The 22705-nt window shown below is 41.8% G+C and overlaps 3 protein-coding genes and 1 non-coding gene across 11 annotated transcripts in view; all 4 read right to left on the bottom strand.

Annotated features, from left to right (window-relative positions):
- Positions 1-190: 190 nt before the first annotated feature.
- Positions 191-262, bottom strand: trnae-cuc. The gene has a single exon. It is a non-coding gene; the product is annotated as a tRNA-Glu (tRNA).
- Positions 263-652: 390 nt separating this feature from the next.
- On the bottom strand, positions 653-3716 carry LOC101163053 (zinc-binding protein A33-like). Its single transcript, XM_004065656.4, has 2 exons — positions 3514-3716; positions 653-1858 (listed from the first exon to the last, which is right to left on the bottom strand). Exon 2 carries the CDS (start codon positions 1854-1856, stop codon positions 681-683), a length of 1176 nt encoding a protein of 391 aa, XP_004065704.1. The 5' UTR covers positions 1857-1858; positions 3514-3716; the 3' UTR covers positions 653-680.
- A 730-nt stretch (positions 3717-4446) lies between these two features.
- Positions 4447-16003, bottom strand: LOC101162809 (E3 ubiquitin-protein ligase TRIM39). 2 transcript variants are annotated; one of them, XM_023954931.1, is made up of 12 exons: positions 15946-16003; positions 13183-13576; positions 10432-10612; positions 10035-10130; positions 9683-9772; positions 9396-9539; positions 7594-7741; positions 7433-7474; positions 6527-6571; positions 6424-6450; positions 6172-6347; positions 4447-5776 (listed from the first exon to the last, which is right to left on the bottom strand). In XM_023954931.1, the coding sequence occupies exons 2-12, from the start codon at positions 13569-13571 to the stop codon at positions 5408-5410; spliced, it is 1707 nt and encodes a 568-aa protein (XP_023810699.1). In that variant the 5' UTR covers positions 13572-13576; positions 15946-16003; the 3' UTR covers positions 4447-5407. The 2 variants fall into 2 exon arrangements, with proteins under 2 accessions (XP_023810699.1, XP_023810695.1); XM_023954927.1 differs by lacking the exon at positions 15946-16003 and adding an exon at positions 13964-14073.
- A 2206-nt stretch (positions 16004-18209) lies between these two features.
- The window catches only part of LOC101162573 (zinc finger protein 638), a 29951-nt gene continuing 25455 nt past the window's right edge, over positions 18210-22705 (bottom strand). For 5 of the 7 annotated variants that reach the window (XM_023954889.1, XM_023954894.1, XM_023954897.1 and 2 more), the window contains exons 17-25: positions 22474-22638; positions 21968-22393; positions 21415-21885; positions 21167-21343; positions 19385-19694; positions 19075-19305; positions 18866-18982; positions 18664-18785; positions 18210-18456 (exon numbers count right to left, since the gene is read on the bottom strand). In XM_023954889.1, coding sequence (XP_023810657.1) covers positions 18415-18456; positions 18664-18785; positions 18866-18982; positions 19075-19305; positions 19385-19694; positions 21167-21343; positions 21415-21885; positions 21968-22393; positions 22474-22638 — 2061 coding nt within the window. In that variant the 3' untranslated portion in view covers positions 18210-18414. The remainder of the gene's footprint in view (positions 18457-18663; positions 18786-18865; positions 18983-19074; positions 19306-19384; positions 19695-21166; positions 21344-21414; positions 21886-21967; positions 22394-22473; positions 22639-22705) is intronic. The other 2 variants (XM_023954896.1, XM_023954898.1) reach the window with 2 other exon arrangements.

The raw sequence follows: 22705 nt of genomic DNA, 5'->3' as shown, positions 1-22705 counted from the left end.
CAATAATCAAAAAGTATTACATAGTTACTTATATCTTTAGATCTTTGCACGGGGGTGGTAAATGATCACATTTGGTGTTGTCTGGAGAAAAGAATGTATTTAAGAAATGTGAAATTGTCGTGCGGATTCTTGAAAAAGCACACGGAGCATCGAATTTTGACACTCAAGAATTCATGAACCAAAAATTTCGTTCCCTGACCGGGAATCGAACCCGGGCCGCGGCGGTGAGAGCGCCGAATCCTAACCACTAGACCACCAGGGAAAGCTGAATATTATCGACGAATACGTCGGATTTTATAACTACATCCATACAGGTCATAAGTTGTCTTATTCTGCTCTATTGTAATTATGTCCCGTCTTTTTTTGTCTGCTTCTGACTTAGAACAATTGTAATAAATAAATAATCCAAAAATTAAATTTTGAGCTTGAGGTTGTATTACATTCTTCTTGGGAAACAGCTCATGTATTTGACTTTGTACTTTGTATTAAGTAGTTCAACATTAGTTTTTGTTGGAAACATAAGTCCACACTGAGTCCAGCTGTCTTCAGTTGCTGCAGATGTGGTCTCACTCTTTCTAATACTAGCACAAAGACAAAAAGGGGACTAGATTAGACACACAGATATCTATAAACACAAGACAAGAGTCTGTCATTGCAGCAATCTTATGTTTAAAAAACAGTCAGATAATCAATGGTGCGTCGTTTTGACCATCGTTGTTCCGACTGGGATCAAAGAACGGAAAGAGTCTCTCAGTAAAATGGCAGCCGGTGAAGGAGTAGATGTGAGCCGCATTGTTCACGTCGTAGAAGGAGACCAAACCCGCCTCATAGTCCACAAACACTCCCACCTTCTCGAAAGCAGACCTGAGATGAACAGACACTGACGGGCCAGCCAGAGCTCTGTACTCTCCTCTGCTCCTCATCCAGAGGGCCCAAAACCCGTTCTGAGGACACAGCTTAATGTCCCCTTTCCTGCTAACTGACTCCTTGGCCACACCTATTGACCACTTTGTCTTTCCTTTGACTTGAACCTCAAAGTAGAACCTGCCTGAAGAAAAACCCTGCTTGCCCAAAACAAAGGCACATTCTGTGAACCTCTTTGGGTTTTCAGGAAGATTCCTCCTGGAATCGCAGCATCGCACTTGTTTTCCATCATCAGACAGGATGAGCCCTGGATAGGCTGTATCGGGGTCAAAGGTCATGTCTATGGTGTGGTGTTGGACCTTGACCAGCTCATCCTGCATCAGCGACTTTGGAGTTTCCATCCCCTTTGGTAGTTTGGGGGCATTGGAGAACCGCTCTACCTCTGAGCTCTTCTTGTTCTTCAGCTCTTCGGCAAGCTGCAACTCTGTTTCCCTCTGCTTTTCCTTCTGAAAATCTTCACCACAGAGCTGCACCAGGGGTATCAGCCCCTCAATCTTCTGAGCAATCTCTTGTATCTGCTCCTGAATTTTTTTGTCGGGTTTCTCCAAATTCCTTCCAGCAACTTCTCTCAAAAAATTACAATAAACTACATAGGAGAAAACCAGAAAGATGCACACTGTGCCGATTCTGCAGGAGAGCTCGCCCAGTTGTTTGATTTTGGAAGAAACAGCACAGCGGACTTCCATGGGTCCGTTTTGTCTGAACGCATCGATCATTTCCGCGATCAGAGTGTTGATCTGCAGCTCTGGTTTGGGGTAGAACATCCTCCGACAGATGGGGCACTGCAGCGGAACGTCAATGTTTAGGTGCTCGGTGATGCAGTTCTTGCAAAAGTTGTGTCCACACGGTGTGCTGACCGGATCTTTGAAGACATCCAGACAAATGGAGCACTGGAAAAGGTCTTCAACCAGCCGGAAGTTGGCAGCCGCCATTTCTGAAAAAACAAAAGGAGGAGATTTACAAAAGAAGAGGTGGAAAAGGCTTCAAAATAAGAGCTGGAATAAAAATCATTAACTGTGATTTAAAGTTATTCAGATTCTGTTCAGGAGGAAATTTAACAACTTTTTGCTTTGTTGATTCTTCAAGAACATTGAAACCACAAGGGTCGAACTAGAAGATATCCTGCGAGTCGTTTACCCGCCTCAAAGTTCTCAGAATGTTTTGATTTTTTCCATCCTCAACCCTCACAGGGTTAAAAAGATAATAAAATCCTCTGGACTGAGAGAAATCACACATGAAACATTGAGCAAACACTCGATTTTGTTTGTTCTGCAAACCGAGCTGCTGTTTTCGGTTGCTTTCACACTGAGGCGGTCCCACAAACCCAGTTAGAAACAGCGAGGAATACGGAAATAATGTATGAATTAGATAGAATTTATTCTGGACTCATAGCCCAACCATCCATAAAAGATTCAGCACCAGAAGTACACAAAACAAAATCAAAGAAAGCATTAATAAAAGACAGGAATAAAAAGGAAGAAATAAAACTAACAACAAAAAAAACATAAAACTTTAAGTTAGCTAGAAGGACAGACAAAAAGGCACCTCTTCCAGTGTTTGAAAGCGTATTTCACTGAACCTGATCTTACTAATGAGATAAGAGTGTTTTCTGATGTGTTCAACATACAGGTAAACTTAAAAATGAAGGTGCCGGTTGAAGCTTGTGTTTTGGTTTGCTTTTTCACACTGCTACACTCTCAAAAGAGAATCAAATGCTGAAACAGACTCTGAGCCAGAATAAAAGTAGTTCCGGGACAGAAAAAGGCATGAAATAGAATTGTTGTCGGATTTGCTAATCTTTTGATTAAATTATACTTCCGTAAAGTACATTGACCTTCTTTTTTCACATTTGCACTTCTTCAGATCAGATTCGTGCAGTTGGCTATTTCTACTACTTCTTAGATCCGCTCCCATCTTTGGTCAGCAGAAAGTCTGTCTGCGTTCACACAAAGTTTAATTAATTCAAGACTGTCACTCCTTAGTAAACTAGAGGCTGTTTGTTTGCTCTGCACCAAAGAGGAATTTAACAAACCAAGAAAACGATCAAAGGAATTTGCCTCTGGAGAAGATCAAACTAGGACCAAATATGGCAGCGTGAATGCTCCCTCAGAACTGAAAATGTCCAGGACATTTTAAATGTTTCTAATTTTTAAGTTACTTTGAATCAAATTGTTTGAAAAAACCCTAAAAGTTTGAATAATTTACAAATTCTTTTGGGGATTTTAGGTAAAATCCAGAAACATTGAGGTCAAACCAGTCCTGCCCGACTGGAATAACCACTTTCTGTGTCACTAGAGGGACTTTAGTTTCCCTTTTCTGGATTCACCCTTTAAAAAAAACTATTCGTATTAAGAACCTGTTTCTGTTCAAATAAACAAGAAACGGTCTGAAGGTGAGCTTCAGATCTTTCCTTCAAGGGTTTCTTTTTGCAGTAAGCGAGGCAGCGGCTGAAGCCTGGAATGCAAAGGATGAGGGTAAAACGTTCAGAAATCGTGTTGAGACCTGCCTGCAGAACATCAGAAACATTCAAACCATCAGCGGGAGCTCAGCTTTGAAATTCACAAAGATGGGATTTGGTCTTAAACTTACCAGTGGCGTCAGCACTAGTCGAAGGACCCCGAACAGTTGTTGCAGGCCGATTGCTTATGGTACCTACACCGGCGCTCAGAGACTCGGCCTCGCAGACAAGCTCCAGGGGAAGCACATATGAGGAGAAACAGAGTGATCCCAGGTGTTTTCCTGGCTGAAGTTGAAACTGAAAGAAAAAAGCCCCGCCCTCTGACACAACGGTGCAATCAGTTTATGAAAGAGATCATCTTCTGACCCCAAAACAGGAAGTTTTTTAAAGCTGGCATGGGGTCATGTGGTCATAGGGTCATGTGAAGACATTCTTCTGCTTAAAGGGGAAGCTTACAGAATCAGGTTAGGGAGAATGTTTCATTTCAACACACCGGTACGAAGCCCATTGAGACGACTGTTGTTGGGATTTGAGGCTGCCTAAAACTGAATTGAACTGAATTGAATTGAACACAGTGAGCAGCTAATCAATGTTCAAACATATTTTCTAAAAATGATGTTGAAGAAAACAGGGACTTTGTCGCATGAAGCATGAAAAAAAATAAAATATACGAGATGTCCAAGAGCTCCAAACTGTGAGGAAGGCATCCGAGTAGTGGTGAAGAAAAACAGGCCCTTCAAAAGAAGAACAGATCTGCAAACCAAGCAAAAAGTGCAAAGGAAAGTATGAACGCTGCCAGATGCTGCAGGGGACCACAACAAAGAAAGAGAATTAAGAGTCAACCCAAAAATAAGAGACTTAAAAAGAGGAACCACGGCTTATTTTCATCATCATCACCAGATTCTTCATCATCTGACATAAACGGGAACGGTGACTCAAACTGAGTTCAAGACTTGGGACATGATTTACTGTAAGCAGGTCAAAAAACGTACGACAACTTGTTCTTTTGCTTTAACAATATTTAAGTACTTATTTAATCACAAACAGGATAGTGGAAAAAAAAAACAACCTTCTGTTCCCTCCCTCTTGAAAAGCTCCACTCGAGCACTGCGGTCATGAGCACCAAAGTGGCACCAAGGCTGAGGAAAATGCCCCCCCCAAATCCTGCCAATGCTGGGAATTGAACTAGCAACCATTCAGGTGGAGAATGTTCTGAAATAAAGCTATAGTGTCAAAAACACTAATGTTAAACACAATTTACCATTTTGAGTGTCAGTGAAATTTTATTAGAAATTCATTTGGACCTCTGTTTACTTTTCTTGTTATTTTATTCCAAATGCATTTTCATCTTTAATCCAACCACCACCAAAGAAAGTTAAAACATTTGTGCAAAATATTATAGATTTCAGTTTCCTTTCTAAATGTTGATAGCTCTTAATAGCAGGTATTTACAAAATAAAAGTCTGGCTGAGACGGTTTATCAATTGTTTACAATATTTTTTTTCCATTTAGGATTTTATTTGCAGAGAAAAATCACATTTATTTGAGAAAGAAAATAGACATTTAGGCAGATCAATCCTTAGAAGATATTTACAGTGTGTTTCCAGCTCAACATTCCATCTTTTTAAGTCTTTAGAGCAGTATTTTTTCTCACGCTGATCCAAATTTTGGGCTCATCCATCTCAGATTATCCAAGAGAAAATTACAACCCAAAATTTTGGCAAATCCCAATCACACTAGTGTGCGAAGGACCATAGAATACCTGTACCTGCTTTCTAAACATACAATAGTCAAACTTGGATGGAACTTCTTTTTTTTCTTTTTTCCAAAAAGGGCCATTATGATTACTGCTATTCCTGATGTAAACTTCCATCCAGTAAACTTAGAGTAATTAAAGATCATTGATCTGTTGCTAAATGACCCACATTGAAAAAAAATTAAAGTCGTCAGTTTTTGTATGTCAGTCACCTCATTGCAGAGATAAAATATGTTGATGTTTCACAAATGTAGGACGGTTGGCTTTCTTCAATCGGACGTTGTATTTGGACAGATGACCAATGGAGCCTCATTCCGTCCTGACATGTTAGTGCAGGGGCTAAAGAATGGATGGATGGTATCCGGGAAGCTGTCTGTGTGTGTGTAGATCAGCGCTTTGGCCTCCACATTGTAGAAGGACACCATCCCCTTATCGCAGTCCAAGTAGATTCCGATCCGAGAGGGTCTGATGTTGACCGACAGGTTTGTTGCAGGATCTGTTCGGAAGACGTACTCGGTCCGATCCCGCAGACTAAGGAACCAGTACCCATTGGTGGGGCTTGCCGGGATTTTACCCTTACGGTTAACAGAGTGGCATGCCACTCCAAGGTCCCAGTCAGTCTTCTCTCCAACCTCCACCTGTGGAGGAGGACAACATTGAAATGTTTTCAAAATCAAGAAAACTAGGGATAAGCTGACCCTTAGCAAAAAGCAGTCTATTTAAGTATACTTGGTCTGTACTAAAAGTGAGGCAGTATCCTTAAAGTTTACATTTTTATATACTATGTATTGTAAACTTAAAATTTTCCAATTTAGTCTGAAGTATTCAGTATACTTCCTACACTACACGGTCTACAGTATAGTTGCTATATTGATCCTCAAGTATACTTCATAAAATAAATAAGTAATAGGTTTACTACTTTTTGCTAAGGGAAATAAAACTAAGAAGCTGAGACATCAGACCCACAGGAAAACAGTGAAGTAGTCACTTCACTTTGATTGAGGAGAGGCTAAACGGCGGACACCCCACCTACCTCCCAGTAGTGGCGTCCTGAGTTGAAGCCCTGATGGGCCATGACACACACCACCCTGTCAAAGCGCTCTGGGTAGTCCGGCACCGCCTGGTGATGGTCGGTGCAGCGCACCTGCTTCCCATCTGCTGAAATGATGAGACGCGGGTGGGCCGTTCTTGGGTCCAGCGTGATGTTCTCTAGGAAAGTTTAAAAAGTTCATGTTAGGGTTTTTCTTTCAACAAGTAGTTCAGGTGTGTTTCAAGAAACCCCTACCTGCATATTCTTGAACTCTTTTTACCCCTGTGAAGAAAGATTCATTGATTTTGTTCTCATTTCTGTTGTTAAATTAAACATAAGGAGAGAGTTCAAATCTTACTTGGGTTTGGCCTTGGAACCAACGGGGCTGGCGTGGATTGTTGGCCTAAAAACAAGAACAAAGTCTATTAAATTTCTAAAGGTTTGTGCCTCATTTATAAAGGACAAGTTTCTATGAATAAATGGCTTCTTATGCTAAACATTCCAGTTTCATTTGAAGTCTAAATGACAACTTACAGATTTCTGGAAGCTTCCATATCTCATTCTGAAGGCGGTTCGTTGATGTTTTTGAGAAAAACACATGAATGTCAGCTGAGACAGCATAGAGACGTTTGTCCAGGTCCAAGAATAATCCTTGTAAGTTTACACGTTTTCTTTACCGTATTTCACAAAAACGTGTAGAACTAAGTTCTGCTTATTGGTGACAACTTTCAGTATTTAGACAAGTTGTAAATAATTGTAATAAACCTACATTTTCCTATTTTAAAATCTTTTCTAAATAAGGGATGCCAAACCAATCCGTGCCAGAGTCTGTAAAGAATTCAGACTCAAGCGGCCGTGCTACTGTCTTACTCCAAAACAGCAGGTGGCAGTATGCACTATTTTAAATGCATATAATTATCCAGCGATCCAGAGCAAAGAGAGCAATACCTGGTCCCGGACCAGGGTTTGGTTGGCTGTGTTCAGACAGAAAATTTGTTCCGGAGTATTGGGGGAAACGAACTGTGGTTCACTTCAAGCAAACCAAATATGTCAAGTCTGAATACACCTTGAAGCAAACCCGAGCACAGAAAGCAGCGACCACAGCAGCCGAGAAACAGCAGCTACACATTTGTAGCTGTTAAAGTCAGGGATATTTCCAAGCTGCTTTTGCCTGTAGCTCTGAAATCTTACAGGTCACATGACACAAGGCTGCATCTTGGTGGGTAGATAACTATTTGGTTCATGGAGGGAGTTTAAGTCTTACCTGGGTTTGGCCTTGGATTCAAACGGGATGTGGATTGTTGGCCTAAAAACAAGAATGAGATTAAAAAAAAAAAAAAAACTTACAAAGGCAAGTTTTTTATGAATGAATGCCATCTTATGCTGAAGATTCCAGTTTCGGTTGAAGTCTTAATGAGGACTTACAGATTTCTGGAAGCTTCCGTATCTCCTCCTGGAGGCGGTTCATCATCAGATTGATGTCTTTGAGAATAACACCCGATGTCAGGGGAGACGACATAGAGACATTTGTCCAGGTCTTTGGGGTGGCAGGTGTGGCCAGAGCAGAGAATGACTAAAAGACACGTGTCAAAAAGACGGGTGGGGGAAATTGTAACAGAAAAGATGAGATCTATCAACAAAGGATAATATATTGATCCCAGCAGTTCCAACACACTGCATCTGGTAAATCTTTATTCAACAAAAATAATAAGCAAGTTTAAATATAAATTAGAGATAACAAATAATACAGTAAATAAAAAAGGTGGAAAAATTCAATCAAAATTCTATATTTATATGTAAGTTTGAATTTGAAACAATTATAAGTCCAGAATAGGGAAAGGGTCCGCAAGCTTTTAAGCTACTGTAAAAAAAAATCCATTTGGTCCAGTTTCTGTTTCTCCTTTTTTTCTATTCTTTTTCTCTTCTCATTATGTCCAGTTTCTGACTGACCAGGACCCAGCAGGAGCCACAAAGTCCCACTTCACCATTTAGAAAAAGACACTTTATTTACATTGTGGTGGCCATTCACAACATGTAGCTTTTAAATATTTACAATCATTGAAATATATAATATTTTTTTTATTATATTATTTTTGACAGCAGTACATATGCGTTCCTTTCAAAATAAAATGCACCCGGTGTCAAATAAGATCCTCCTGATGCAAGGGATTTACTTAAAAAGACTAGAAAGCCAATTCAAGCGGGGCATTTTCTGTCATTATGCTGCATCGTCAGTATTTTTCTCATTTGACCATCAAATGTAAACATGACAAGAGGTATAGAATTCAATTTCTTAAAAACAAAACTACAATGCAATTACTTTGCCTCTGAAAAGCAGCTAGACACTGTTTTGCAGCAGATTAAAGCTTTTACCATCATTTTGTCCAGTTATGTAATGCAATAAAAATCTAAACTTCATTAACTGTAACAAATTAACCGTAACTACAAATCCAATATTTATCTATATTGGATATCCCACAACAGAGGGATATGAGACCCAAGTGGCTCCAGGACCTCAGGTTGCAGACCCCTAGTATAAAGTGAGATATCGGGTGCCATATTGTAGATTTCATCAGGAGGAAGGTGAGAGACTTTTATTTTCTGTTGTTGTTGTTGTTGTTTCAGCTGTTAACTGCCCAATGATCGTAAACTTTGCATCATCTTACATTCACAGTTATTGCAATTTGTCCCATTGAACAACTAATATTAATAAAGTTAGATTTCCTTAACCCCTTGGCTATCCTAGGCAGTTTAACATTGGGAGTTGGGTCATCTAGACCCACTAGACAGTGCTCTGAACCTTTTTTCTTCAATGGTTTGTGATCTTCACTGGTGTCCATGGATTACATGAAATCTTTCCACCTTTATCCACCTTTGTCATGGTAGGGAGAACACGTCAATGTAAGGGTGGGGTCATCTAAGATAGCACAAGGGTTAACCTTCTAGAGACCTGAGCAATTATAATGTGTTAATGAGGAACTATAACCCAAAATGTGATGTCCCCGCATGTGAACACCCGGTCTGAGGAGGTTAAGAAAATATATTGTTACTCTCGTCAGTTTTGAATCCACTGGGGTCAAACTGTTTTGTGATGATTTTCAAAAACTCCATTTGAATCTGTTAAATTATGGAGGATACATTTGGAAGGGAAAATATCCGTGATTAACAAAAGCTGCTGCAAACTACAGGTGATGAATCACTTAGTGTCACTCTATGTGGATTAGTACCTTCAGAAAGAAAACATAGTCTTCAGAATCCATCATCCGGTTCATTGCCAAACTCTTCTTTTTGAGCATGTCGATGTCTTCTTTCAGCTCCGTTAGCAAACCCTGAGCTCTGAGTTGAGCGGAGCGAAGCGTCATCTCAATCACCTAACGGCAACAACAACAACAACAACAACAACAAAAAAGCTTTGAGAACATCTCTGTAAACCAGCCACTGTAAGATGACTTCATTGATAAAAAATGTGTGTAATTAAAAGAGGAAAAACTTTCCAGGTTTACTTTTTTTTTACCTCCATTACTTCAGACTGGCACCGCTCCACAATGGAGATCAGCTGAGCGAAAGCAAAGACGGTTCCTTCAGTCTCTCTTTCAGCAGCGACCTGATTCAAGTGAACCGCAGTTTGTGTGAGACAATTTTACAATATCGGGAACAATAGTTAACAAATGTTGAAACAAATTTTTGACTTTTATACATTCTTCTCTGTTTAATGTAACATAAAGACTGCAGAACAAATTTTCCTTTTTTTGTTTCAGGTTCAGGTTCTCACTCAAGGACGTCTCTACCTTGAAGATGATTACTCACGATCTAATGAGTCGTGATGAGTTTTGTTTACTCCAACTAGAACCGCTGTAAAAAGTCACCTCTATCTCTCGAATGGAGGTCTGGATCTCCTCGACTTTCCTCTCCCTCTCGGCGATGAGGCCTCTCAGCTCCGTCTCCACTATGCCCATCTGAGTCTGGAGGAGATGCGAAAACGCATCAATAAACCCGCATTCAATAGATGCACAGCAGAAGAACTGATACTAAAGAAGAAGACGCAGAATCATGAATAGGGCGATCCAGTTTTATGTGCCCCCCCTTAAAGTTTCTCTGAAGTTTGCTGATTTGAATCCCTTCATACTTGACTTTATTCCAATCGGATACAACAATATTTGTCAATGCATTTAAGGGGATTCTGAATGAAGTGGAGTTCTGGCTTAAATGGTAGGTTAGGATTTTTTAAATACTGTTTCAGTGTCGTGACTGACACAAACGTACCTTCTTCATCTGCCACTCCCTCATGGCGGGGACGACGCTGTGCCCCCTGTGGCCCGCCGCCTCCACGCACAGGCTGCATATGCAGATGTTGTCTGTGCGACAGAACAACTCCAGGCCTCTCAGGTGAATGGGACACGAAGAGAGGTTGGAAGAGGCGTCACTGGTTCTTCTCGGAGTAACCCTGCATCAACAAACAAACAAAAAAAACCTGCTCCCTGAGCTCATATATCTTCAGTTGAACTTGACACTCATCAAAATTGACATTGTCTTTGTTTGACTTGAGTCAGCCACTCTGAGACTCGGGGTTGGAGACTCTTCTTGGAATTTATTTGAACATAGAAATGTAACATCTATGTCCCAAGAAGGATGTCTTGTAAAGTATTTCAGTTTTCTTTACTCTGTTTCTTAAAAACGTGCAGAACTGAGGTCTGATTTAGAGTGGCTGCTTTCAGGGACACCTCCGGACAGTCGGTATTTAGACACTTTAAAAGAGTGGCATGTTTCTCTGGCAGACCCCTGGTCTGGACCAACCCGTGCCAGAGTCTGAAAAGAATTCAGACTCTGGCGAGTGAGCATGCTAGTACTTTACTCCAAACCAGCAGCTGGCAGTATGCATTATTTAAATTGAATAATTATCCACCAACAAATAAGAAGAAAATATGTTTTTTTAAAAAGGTAGAAAAAAAAGGTATGACAGAGTTAAAGTATTTTATATTGTTTAGTTATTTAATTGTTAATGAGTTCATAATAATTAATCTTATTAATTATTTTTTAGCTTGTCCTGTCCAAACAGGGCAAACAGATTAGAGATGATTAGAGCTGAAGGCCTGTTGTGTTGGACATATTTTATTTTAACAACAGGGGTTATGAATCTTCTGACAAACCAGAGGTATGTCTGAATAAACCCCTTTTGGAATCGAGGGCAAACTTTATTCATTTCAATCATATTTGAAAATCTTTTGTGTTGGACCGGACGGAAAAGGAAAGGAGGGAGGAAGAAAGAGGGATGGTAAAGAGGGGGTAGGAAGGTGATTATAGGGGGGGGGGGGGGGGGGGGGTAAAACCATGAAGCAACATAAAGCAACAAGTTTCTGGATGGTTACAATCATTTCAGTGAGGTTCAGATGTAATACAAGTCTATGAGGGCGGGGCCTGTCCACACACACACTCAGATGTTATAACATACCTGTTGGCTCCAAAAATGTCCACATGTACACAATACAAATAGTGTTCACACACGCATACTTATGCCTTTAAACCAACTAGTGTGGGATATTTCATTCAATCACACAAACTATTAGTGCAAAGGTGAGCTAACACCTGTGCTCAGGTGAGTGTTTCTGTTCTTCTAAAATGGATGAGGGGATGTGAAAAGAAGGCGGGAGAGGGCCCAGCCATCCCCACACCAAGACCCCCACGTCAGCAGTAGCGGCAGCCAGAATCCCCCAACGCCCACACGGCAGCATATAGAGAACAACCGTCCCCCGGGCGATCACATCCGCCACCCAGGCCAGGGCCAGCAGGACCGCCGCGAGGCCCTCAGAGCCAGAGAGCAGGGAGGCATGGGGGGGACAGAGAGTGCTGCTCCAGCCCAACCAGGAGAGCAGCCCCCCGCCGCGCCGGGAGGGCCCAACGCAAGGCCCCGGCCCAGAGGAGCGACCACAACCCCGGACGAGCACCTCATCACCACCCAGGAGTTCTGGACATCCCCCCCGCCCCAACCCCAGGTACAAGCCAGGACCCCCCAAGGGAGACCCGCTCCGTGCTCCAGGCAGCTACCCACCCGGCACACGGTTGGTCCAGGAAGGAGCAAGGCAGGGGCCAGCCGTTCCTCGCCCAGGAGGAGGGCACCCCAGAGAAAAGTTAATGAGTTAATTATTGGTGAAATAATTAAAAATCAGATCCATGACAACGTGTTCTGGCTCATGGGTGCATTCTGGCCTCGTCCTAGTTCACTTAAACAGAAAGGAACGACAACAACAGCCCTAAAAACAGCAGCATTTTGTAGCTGGTTCTTTTTTCTAATCCATTACTCAGTTTCACAGCATGGCTTCATATTTCAGGGATCTTTTGCTTGTAGCTCTGAAATTTTAGGCAGGTCACATGACTGCATCTCAATTAATCATTTTGATCAGACTTGATCAAAATAGACCTGCTTGATCAATGGATCAAGTCTGATCAAGCAGATTTGTTTCTGCCCGAACTGAGTGAAAAATATAGTTTTTTTCTGTTTGCTCCTGTGATTCTAAGAGCAACTTTTACTAAAGTTAGCAAACAGAAGGAAACAAACAAATAGAAGGAATTGTGCAAGCAGGAAGCTGGAGTTTTAAGAGAACGGCACATGTGAATTCCCAGAAAATAAAATGTGGTCCATCAACAACATACCAGGCGTTTTTCTTACTAAATGATTTCAAGGAAATAGGGAGAATGTCCGCTCACAGAGATTAAAATTTCAGATCAACACACCACAAACAAACACATCTCAGGAGTTCAAAGCCCTTCCTGTAAATTCACCATCAGGTTTGCTTCAGGCAGCTTTTGTTGGTGGATTTTCTTAAAGAAATGTGTGTCAACCCTTTTGTTTGTGGCTAAAAGAATCCCTCTGCACTGATTCTAATTATATGTTTGTATTCACTACACTAAAAAGATTGCACACTTAGTTATTTAACAGTCATCATACAGTAGAACATTGGAATATGTTTTATGTTTGAGGATCAGTTGTTCTTTGACCTTTAACCTTCAGACCCGTACCTGGGGGGTGCGATGTAGGGAGGTGGTGGGTCATAATTCCCATCCGGCTCTACTGGAGGCGTCTGTGGTGGAGCGGGTGGCTCCATTTGCCCGACTCCTTCGCCTTGAATTGCCATCTGCTTGAACTGCTCGGTGATTTCCTTCAGGGTCCGGTTGATGTGGAGCTCCGGTCGCCTGCGGAAGGACTCCTTGCACAGAGGACAGTGGTACGGCCTGGCGGCCCGGCCTCCACCTGCGCCGCCTCCTTTTCCGTCCCAGTAGGAGCTGATGCAGCTCTGGCAGTAGCTGTGGCCGCATGGCGTTGAGACCGGGTTGTCGAACAGATCCAGGCAGATGGAGCACGTGAACTGGTCCTCAGACAGGCCATGAATGTTGAGCGCCATCGCCATGCGGTCTGTAGTACAAGAGAAAAGAGCAGAAAGTTCACGGAGGCCGTCAGAGCATGCTCAGTCTGTGAGGAGATCCCCAACAAATAAAGGGTTTTCCCAGAGTTAAAACATCAATTTATAGTATTTTATTAGATCATTTTCAAAAGAATTACTGTTAAAACAAAAGTCTTTGATATTTTCGTATGCAGGGCATTGGTAAAAGCTAGAAATATTCAAATTAAGAAGCATTTTTAAAGTCAGCTGTGCTGTGACACTGCAGAAACTGAATCTTAAGAAAGCAAAAAGCCCCTTGTTTCAAGAGAAGCTGGCTTGTTTTTTGTCTTGTAAGAAGAAGAATTACGAAAACTTTTCAATAGTAAAAAAAAAATCTTAGTTTGAGAACATTTTCTTACTTCATCTGTAGATTCTTTTTAGTTATTTGAAGAAAATCTGCTAATGGGGTAAGAATGTTTGACTTATTTCAAGGAGACCTGTTTTTGCAGCGTACTAATCAGACCAGCTGCAGGAAATAACATGATGACATTAACACAGTTCAACCATGACCATGCAGTTTGTCTGCTGCCTTCTTTCTATTTGATTTTTACTAATGTTCCTTTTTCAAACACAGCAAAATCTCCTCTTCGTTTTAACTTCAGGCTAAAAGAGCCTGAGTTGCGGCTGATCATGGCATTGATTTGAATTGACTTTGTTAGATGGATGAGTTTTTGGTTAAGATGCTCCAATAACAGTATGTTAAACTTTGTTCAATTTTTATTTTACAAAAACTGAATGGCTCTTTCAGTGTTAAAGGTTTGTCAAACGCTTCATTTAAATGGCATTTAAGTTGATTTAAGTGTCAGAGATTCAAGTTTTCACGGAGGATCAAAGTCTGAATGGTGTTCTCAACCGCTAACCCTTTTGTTTGGAATGAATTTAGAACCCGTTCAGGCTAAATTTCCTCTGGCTTGAGGTTCTTCCCTTCAGGTAAGGATCACTCCCACGTAGGAAGACAGACGATGGATGCAGTCACACAACACGTGTGGAGAGTTTGACTAGATCCGGAAAGTCAGGCCGGGTTGGATCAGAATGCCTCATCTGAGCTATGCTTTAAAAACAAGCCTGTGTGTCCTTTTTCCAACTGTTGGTAAATATTCTGGATCCTCGCTGGCATAAAGTCTTCAAGAGCTGCATGAAAAAAGGTCCTCAAGGACCCCTGATGTGGTTCTGTTGTTGTTTTTAAAGAACTATGAAGCCAAATGAGTAGTTTTAGCAAGTTTATTATGATCAAAAGAAAAAAAAATTTAAAGAAAATTCTGTTGTAATAAAATAAACTGCAAATGACACTCCCAACCTCATACTCTGAAATGACACTCAAGCTCCAGCAGTGTGACAAAGTTGTGCGTATTTTTTTCTTTGTGTATCTGAAGACGCTTTGTGACGTTTGAAAAAGGAAAACCTTTTGACGTCACATGGACTTTCCCGGTTTAAGGCGAGCGGGGCCTTCCTGTGATACACTACTGTCAGAGTCATTGTAAAATAATCACCTTACAACTAAACAAAAAGCTGATCATACTGAATTTAGGAATATTCAATCAAAATGTTCCGTTTGAGGGAGCAGACCGTTCGGAGCAGGTCACACCAGTTTACCAAATGTCGGTCTGAGCTCAGGGTTCAGGAATGTAGAAAAAAATGTTCAAATCTAATCAGATTTGACCGTTTGGGCTCCAAAGCCGTCAAAGGAGTTTTTTTTTTTGCTCCATTTTTCATTATGTGATCCAGAAACCCCAGAGGGGTAAGCGATGGCCACTTCCCAAAAGTACATTTAGAGAAGGAAACCACAGAAAAATGATTTTTTAAGTAAATGTAAAAAGAAATTGGACAAATAGACTGAACGTTATTATGTGGTGAATTGTATTGTAACTTTTTGGTGTTACAATACAATACAATACAATACAAGCATCACATATTTTAGATAACAACCTTCCAAAATTGAACAAGCCTCCTAAAGGAGATATTCTGCTAAAATCAAAGATTTTCAGACATGAGACTAAGACGACGACAACCAAAATTTGACTCTTTAATTTTGTTGCCTATTTCAGTAGTTCTAGACATTTTACTTCATCTGATTTTCTTTTACCTGTTTTTACAGATCAACAGATTATTTGCAACATTTTAAAATTTCCGTTTTTCATACTTTTATGAGCCATTTTTCTATAGTCTGTTTCCAGTTTGGCCTTTCCTGACTTGAGTCATAAACTTAAGGTTCAATTTACTGTATGCAAACACTTTTCTTTTTAAATAAATGCACACAATTTCAATATGTGATCACACGGCTCATGAGCAAATCAACATTTTGGCAGAATATATTGAACATTTCTTAGTTCAGGTGTCTTACCTGTCTGGCTGTCCTTGATTATCTCACAGGGTTCTCATCTCCCGTAAGGTTTCAGCCCGTTTGCCGTCACTCGTCTTTTCCTTGTTCCCTCCTTGACCCCTCCCTTCTCACCGTGTTCCCAACCAAACCTGTTCTACAGGTGCAGCTGTGCAGGAATGCCTTCATTTTCAAGTCTCTCTCTCTGAGGCCATTTTCTGCTCTTATATCAAGTAACAGAACAAGAGTGCAACATTTGAATACCAGTTTTTAAATTGGGTTGTAGAGAACTATTTTGCCTCAGTTTCCGAACGCCAAACTAAACTTGCTCAATAAATGTTTAATTGAAACAAAGAATTACAACCATTTACAATATACTACAGGAAATGAATAATCCCTGGGAAATCCCTTTGGAAAAAGAATTTTGTGTCCCCCTAACTGAGAACATCTGGAAACAGGCCTTACTCTAGATAGGATGTACCTCTATAAACACACGTCACCGCCTAATACAAAACAAAATGGTGCACAGACTGCATTATTCTAGAGAGAAAGTGAATCAAATCCATCCAGAGAGCTCACCCAGCTGTTAACAAAATGTATGTTACAACGAGGCCCCCTGCTACACAGTTACAGTTTGGGTCCCAAACTTCAGACCTTCTGGACCAACATTTTCACAAACCTGTCCGATGTTTGGAAAATCCAAATTTCCCGGGTCCCAATTCTCATTCATTTGTATTTGATGTCTCTCCTCAGTCAAAAGACCTGGGACATGCACAGGAATGTTTAGTTTCATACGGACTGATCATTGCAAAGACACTTATTATGCAACTGTGGAAAAGGCAAAGACCCTCCCTCTTTAAAAACGTGGATAACAGAACTTACAGATACTCTTCATCTTCATAAAATAAGATACGCCAAACATGACAATATGGAAAACTTTGAAAAAGAAATCACCAACCTGTAATATCTTTTCTTGAAGACGCTTCATGTGTGCAGTTAAGGGTCTGGGATGGGTAAAATGGGGTTTTTATTTATTTTAGTTTTTGCCTGTATTGTTGTGTTGCAAGAAAAAAAAGAGGGAAGAAAGCATATATACTTTGCCAAATCTGTATGAATATACTAATAAATGCTTTCAATATAAATTTGGTTGTAAATGTTGGGGTCCGAATCTGAAGTAGGCCATCAGATACAAAGTTCTGAAAACTGAAGCTGCTTGACCTTTTGTGTGACCTTTTGTGTTAATGGGACGTGAACCATCGTCACTGAGCGAGCCGTTTGAGACAGCAGCCTTCACTTCCTTCTCAGATTTAGAGATGCAACAAATGATGTAGTTTCTCCATCCGGGTTTAAAGATCAGAGAGCCTCTCTTTTGTTTCTGCTGGTTTGATGTAAATTCTTAAAAAAAAATGCTCACCAAGCTTTTCAGGATGAGAAATACTGAGGTTGAACTGTTTTTTTTTAAGATTTCTTAAAAATGCAACATTAGCTGATCGTACAGATTTTAGTTTAACGTTAGTCTCTTCACTAAAAACAGAAAGAACTTTGCTTTTAAATGTGACTGCAGCAGTAATAAAGGCATTGCTATATCTGAACACGAACGCTTCACAGATCCTCTGGGAACGATGTCCGTGTGTGAACATACATTAAACGCCTCTTCTTTGAATCTGAAAGCTTTCCAAAACGACATTTCCTTTTTCAGACACGCCCTGATCTGCTGCATGTCGTCCAGAAGCCAGTTAGGCAGGCTCGGTGTGCTTTTCCACGGCTCTGTTTGGTCCACAGTTGGATTCTTCTGAGTTGTTTGGAAGGTGTGAAGGCTCAGGTTCTGCCACAGGACCAAAAAGGGACGGAAACGCTGCACAACTTTAGCGACAAACCGGGATGAGGTCGGATTAGGAGGCTCATGATATTCAAACAAGACTTTTTTTTTTCTGGTCCATTTCGCCTCCAGGTGAGCAGCTGTTGTAACTGCATGTTTCCAGGTCTGTTCTGGTTTAAGGTTAGTTATAGACCCACCTTGATGGAAACAGTATTTTTGCTGTTTTTAACGTGCTTGTGCCACTTTCTGATGATGCTACTGGACCTGGACCTGACAGCTGAAGACTTTTCATCCCCGTTCTAGTCCTGCAAATACTGGGTGTTAGGTACACGTGAATGTGATAATCCTTTGGGAGTTCAAATAAAAGCCTGCCTTCATGACTCGGCAGAAGAGGAATCTAATAGCCTGATGACAGAGTTTGTGTAGAACCTTCAATCCTTTAAATGTTACAAAAACCATCGACAGACAGTACGGTAAAAGCCTTTTATTGGTTGTGCACAGTTCTTCAGATCTTCCATCCACGGTTCAGTTTCCGTTCATTTCAGCGAACTTCTCATGTAAAAAAGAAACTAATTCAATTCCAAGAATTGTAACTAAGATATGTCATGAAAAATCATTCACAATAAAATGCAAATTTGGACCCGAAGCCTGAAAAGATGTTTGCAGGAGCATTTTCAGTCCGTTTTTACAGATGATGCTTTTGTCTGCAGGAATTTCTGCAAAAGAAAAGACAAAAATTTTTTAGTATGACAACAACTTAGCATGAACGATTCTGCTTTATTTCCTTCTTTTAAAAGTTTTTCCTGACAACAATCTCACAGGATTGAAGTCTGTAAAACTGATTTAAAAAAACAACACATGTTCAGCTCGTCTTCTGCAGGCGAAGTGATGAAGATCAGAGAGGAGGAGGAGGAGCTCCGTACCTGCAGGCTCTCGTAATGCTTGCGGGTTTTGCAGTGGCTGATCTCCATCGCCTTGTCTCCGGTGAAGAATCGAGAGCACGCCTTACAGAAGAAGCCCGTCTTGGGGATCAAATACTCCATCCCTGCAGGGAAACAGAACTCCGGTTGTGTCCAGGTCGGAGTAAAAGCAGTAAAAGCGGATTTTCACGGATCCGTGCCTTACCAACAGGCTGGTGGGGGTCATAAGGAGGGAGGGGCAGCTCTGCTGTTGTTGTGGTCTCCTTAGTGACATGATCATCAGTGTTCTGGGGCTTCACCGCTTCTGTGCTCTCTGACTGGCCTGAAAGACAGAATGATCCAAATAAACGAGTTAAAAGTCACTTCTGCTGCTGAAGTGTTGGAAGATCTCCCTTCTATGCACATCAAGCTGACCTTCTGCTCCATTCTTCTCCTCTTCAGACGTGCACTCCTGCTCCTCCTTACTGTCCAACACATCAACTTCTTTCTCGGCCTGACTTTCAAGAGGATGGGCGCTCTCGTTTTCTTCTTTCCTCTCTGCAGTCACTGCATCTTCATTTACGCTTTGTGAGGAAGAGTCCGCTGAGGCTTCAGGAGGAAGTTCAACTTCTGGGGCGGAGTCCAGAGGCGGTGGAACTGATGCGTCTGAAGGTCAATGAGAGAAGGTGATCAGAAGAAAAACTACAGAGGAGGGACGAAATGTTACTTCACTGCGATGGCGTACCCGGTTCAGGCTGCGATGGCGTACCCGGTTCAGGCTGCGATGGCGTACCCGGTTCAGGCTGCGATGGCGTACCCGGTTCAGGCTGCGATGGCGTACCTGGTTCCGGCTGGGCGTCACCCTCGGGTGCTTTGGCTTCAACCGTTTCCGCCTCAGACGAGCGGTCCTGTGAAGCGTCAGCCTCGGGGTCCAGATTGGCCTTCACCTCAGTCTGAACTGAACCATTTGAAGTCTGAGCGGACAGGACGGCGGCTTGTTCTGACTCGGTTTCAGGAGATTTCACGAGTCTCTCTTCAGCCTCTTTGGGTTTCTCCTAAAAGCAGAAAAGAAGAACTTCAACATTCATTGATTTCTTCTGAAGACGACAGTAAAGGCCAAATCAGAAGCTGCATTTAGAAAGGAAGAAATTCTCAAAAACTAAACTTTGAAGGAATTCCACTTATCTTTGGAACGTTTTTATTTCAAGATAAATGCTATTTTTTACTAATTTTTTTGTATTTAGTTTTGACATGCAGTAACTCTCAAAGCCTTTACATATGAATAGTGGTGACAGTGATTTAAAAACCAGCCTGTCACCCTCCTGATCTACAGTGTTGATACCAAACGACCCTGAAGTAGTCATCACAAAAGTCCGTTTGTCAGAAAACATTTCTGCAAACGACAGAAGATCTCCTCAAACTGGCACTAAAAAGCTTTAAGAAAAGACATCAAAGGACTAGAGATTGGAGGAACAGCAGCTTAATCCGTCACACGTGTTCCATCTTCAAATTTAATGGTCCCTCAATTATCACAATTTACTTTCTAAACATAAACTCATGAAGGATGAAATCTGTGAAGTAGTCATCTGTATTTATTTTTAACAATAATTCGAGATGTTTTAAGGCTGTTAAACGTCTCATGAAACACTTTATACACTTTTTTCAAACAGACATGAACATTTTCACCCTTTTCTCACTTGTCAACGTTCAAATATTTGTAGAAAAAGAAGTCCAGTGTTATATTGGGCTGGATATCACCAATACTACTATCCAGCGTGGATACTTACAATCCACTCTATTTGATCTGAAACTGTTTGCATTGCTATCAAAAATGTGTAATCAAAGTCTATAAATGTTTTGAAGATATTCAAATTACTCTGACACAGTTCCCATACTGTAAAATGACATACATTCATACATTAGTGACATACATTCTCTAAAACGAAGAAGCTCCAACAAAAATGTGCAGATTGTTCAGAAACATGTGTTTCAGTTTGGCCACTAGGTGGAGCGTGCGCTGTTGCATTACACTTTATTCTAGAAGATTTGAGCCACAAACGATGCTTTAGACCACAAATGGTTACTTTAAAAAAAAAAACATTTCCTTAAAAGAGTTTGAAAAATGTATTCCTGCGAGTGTATAGAGCTGTTTATTTAGTCAGCAACGTATATATAGGTTGAACCAAACGTTAGCATTAGCCGTCCTATGGGAAATTCCATTGTACGTTAGCATCAAGCTAGCGGATTTTCACTGCTGTTTTTGTTAACATTACACTGTAAATGTATCAGAATATATTAGTAATATTTCATAAACCTTCCCACTTTTTTTTTTTTGTAAACTGTCTAGCAGTTTTACGGATGTACACTATCATGGTTGCTTCAAAGCTTCAACTCGCCAAATCTCACAAAATCTCAAGAGAGTTGCGTTAGGTAACCGGAAAAGGAAAGGCGGAGGTTTTGGGGGGATTCAAATTTAAGATGAGCTTCTTCTGCTCTCCTGGACTGATGACATTCAGCAGAAATGTACCTCTGGAGGTTCCTGTTCAACAGTTGTGGAGGTGGCATCCTGCGATGTTTCCAGGGGAACAGCAGGAGGAAAAGGGACAGGAAGATCGAGGACTTCTCCCACTTCGTCCACAGTCACAAAGTCACTCAGGTTAAATGGAAAGTTCTCTTCCTCCTCCTCCTCCTCCACCACCACCACCTGAAAAACCAGAAGCTATGAGACGGACTCAGCAGCAGGGTGTCGCTCAGCTGGCCTTCAAACCGCCTCACCTTTGTGGTTTTGGCCGGTGCACTGCGACGATCGTCTCTTCTGGAGCTCTGCTTGATAGATTCGGACCTGTGGGAGGACCTCCACCCTGAAGAACTGTCATTGTGGGCTCTCTTCCAGTCCCTCCTGTCTCTTTCCTTTCTCTCCCACTCCCTTCTTTCCTCCTCCTTCCTCTCCCTCTTCTCCTTGGGTTTCTGCTCCATCGTCTTCTGCTTAACCCACTCCTTCTCCAGGGGCCTCCTCTTCCTCTCTTCCCTCTCTTTCTCCTTCCTAACCTCCCTTTCTTTTCGCTCCCTTTCCTGTTTCTTGGCCTCTTCTTCTACGGTGGGTTTATTAGCCTGCACTTTGCTCTGTTCTGTCTTTACTTGGGCTGTCTCCTGCTCTCCACTGGGGGGCACTTCGGCGCTGCCGGCCCGGCTGGCATGTCTCGTCTTGCACTCCACCAGCAGCACGTCCACCATGGCTTGGGTCATCTGCTCGGGCGAGAAGGAAAAAGGTTGAAGCTAAATGTTATGAAGCAGATGAAAATGCTGCGGGTTCATCTCTGGTATTTACTTTAGGAAGCTCAGGCATGGGGGGCTCCTGACAATCTGGTCTGACGTGACTGCCAGATGTCTGCGCCTCTTCCGCATTAGGAGGCCCGTCATTGTCCGCCTGAGGCGTGGCGGCGTCTTCGTTGGCTTCTGTTTTCTCAGCTGAAGTCTGCTTGGACTCTGTCGCTAAGACCCCATCAGCTTGGGCTACAGAAGCGGGCGTGGCTGCAGACTCAGGAGCATTAAGCTCTTCCGTTTCCATATTCTCCTCTTTGCTCTCATTTTCTGCAACGGATTCCTCTGCAGTCTCTGTGCTTCCCATCTTTTCATCTTCTTCCATCTTCTCCAGTGGGGGTTCTGAAGTCTCTTCATGAACTGTTGCTTCTCCTTCAGCAGCTAGTGCTGCTGCTGCTGCTGCTTGGCCGTCTTCACCGTTAGCAGGTTTATCCTAAAACCACAAAAAGGTGAAGAGGTCAGTCATCCTCTCAGCATCACAGATGCGAGTTCTCCATAATGTCAGACACTGACCTCGGCTGGATCGTGGCAAACAGAAAAAACCTTGGCTTGCGTGTTGGTTTTGGGGTCGGGCTTGCGGGAGAAGAAGAGCGGGTTGCTCTGGATCATGCACGGAAACATCAGGAAGCGCCTGTAAACAGACACGGACATGGGAACTGTTGCCATCTCGCAGATGATCTGGGCAGGAGGAGACAAAAACAGCATTTTTTAATTATACGAGTTTTGAAAAAAGCGGAGCCATTGT

Source organism: Oryzias latipes, chromosome 1 (genome assembly GCF_002234675.1).
Source record: "Oryzias latipes chromosome 1, ASM223467v1".
Classification (NCBI taxonomy): domain Eukaryota; kingdom Metazoa; phylum Chordata; class Actinopteri; order Beloniformes; family Adrianichthyidae; genus Oryzias; species Oryzias latipes.
This window is presented reverse-complemented; position numbering and strand designations above follow the sequence as displayed.

What these genes read in the sequence shown, in the direction of transcription:
- LOC101163053 (XM_004065656.4), bottom strand. Translation starts at nt 1,856, where the DNA reads ATGGCGGCTGCCAACTTCCGGCTGGTTGAAGACCTTTTCCAGTGCTCC.
- LOC101162809 (XM_023954931.1), bottom strand. Translation starts at nt 13,571, where the DNA reads ATGGCGATGGCGCTCAACATTCATGGCCTGTCTGAGGACCAGTTCACG. An exon ending in CCTCCATTCGAGAGATAGAG is followed by an intron (nt 9,773 to 10,034) that starts GTGACTTTTTAC and finishes CACTTGAATCAG; the next exon opens with GTCGCTGCTGAAAGAGAGAC. An exon ending in CAGGACGCCACTACTGGGAG is followed by an intron (nt 5,777 to 6,171) that starts GTAGGTGGGGTG and finishes CCTCCTCCACAG; the next exon opens with GTGGAGGTTGGAGAGAAGAC.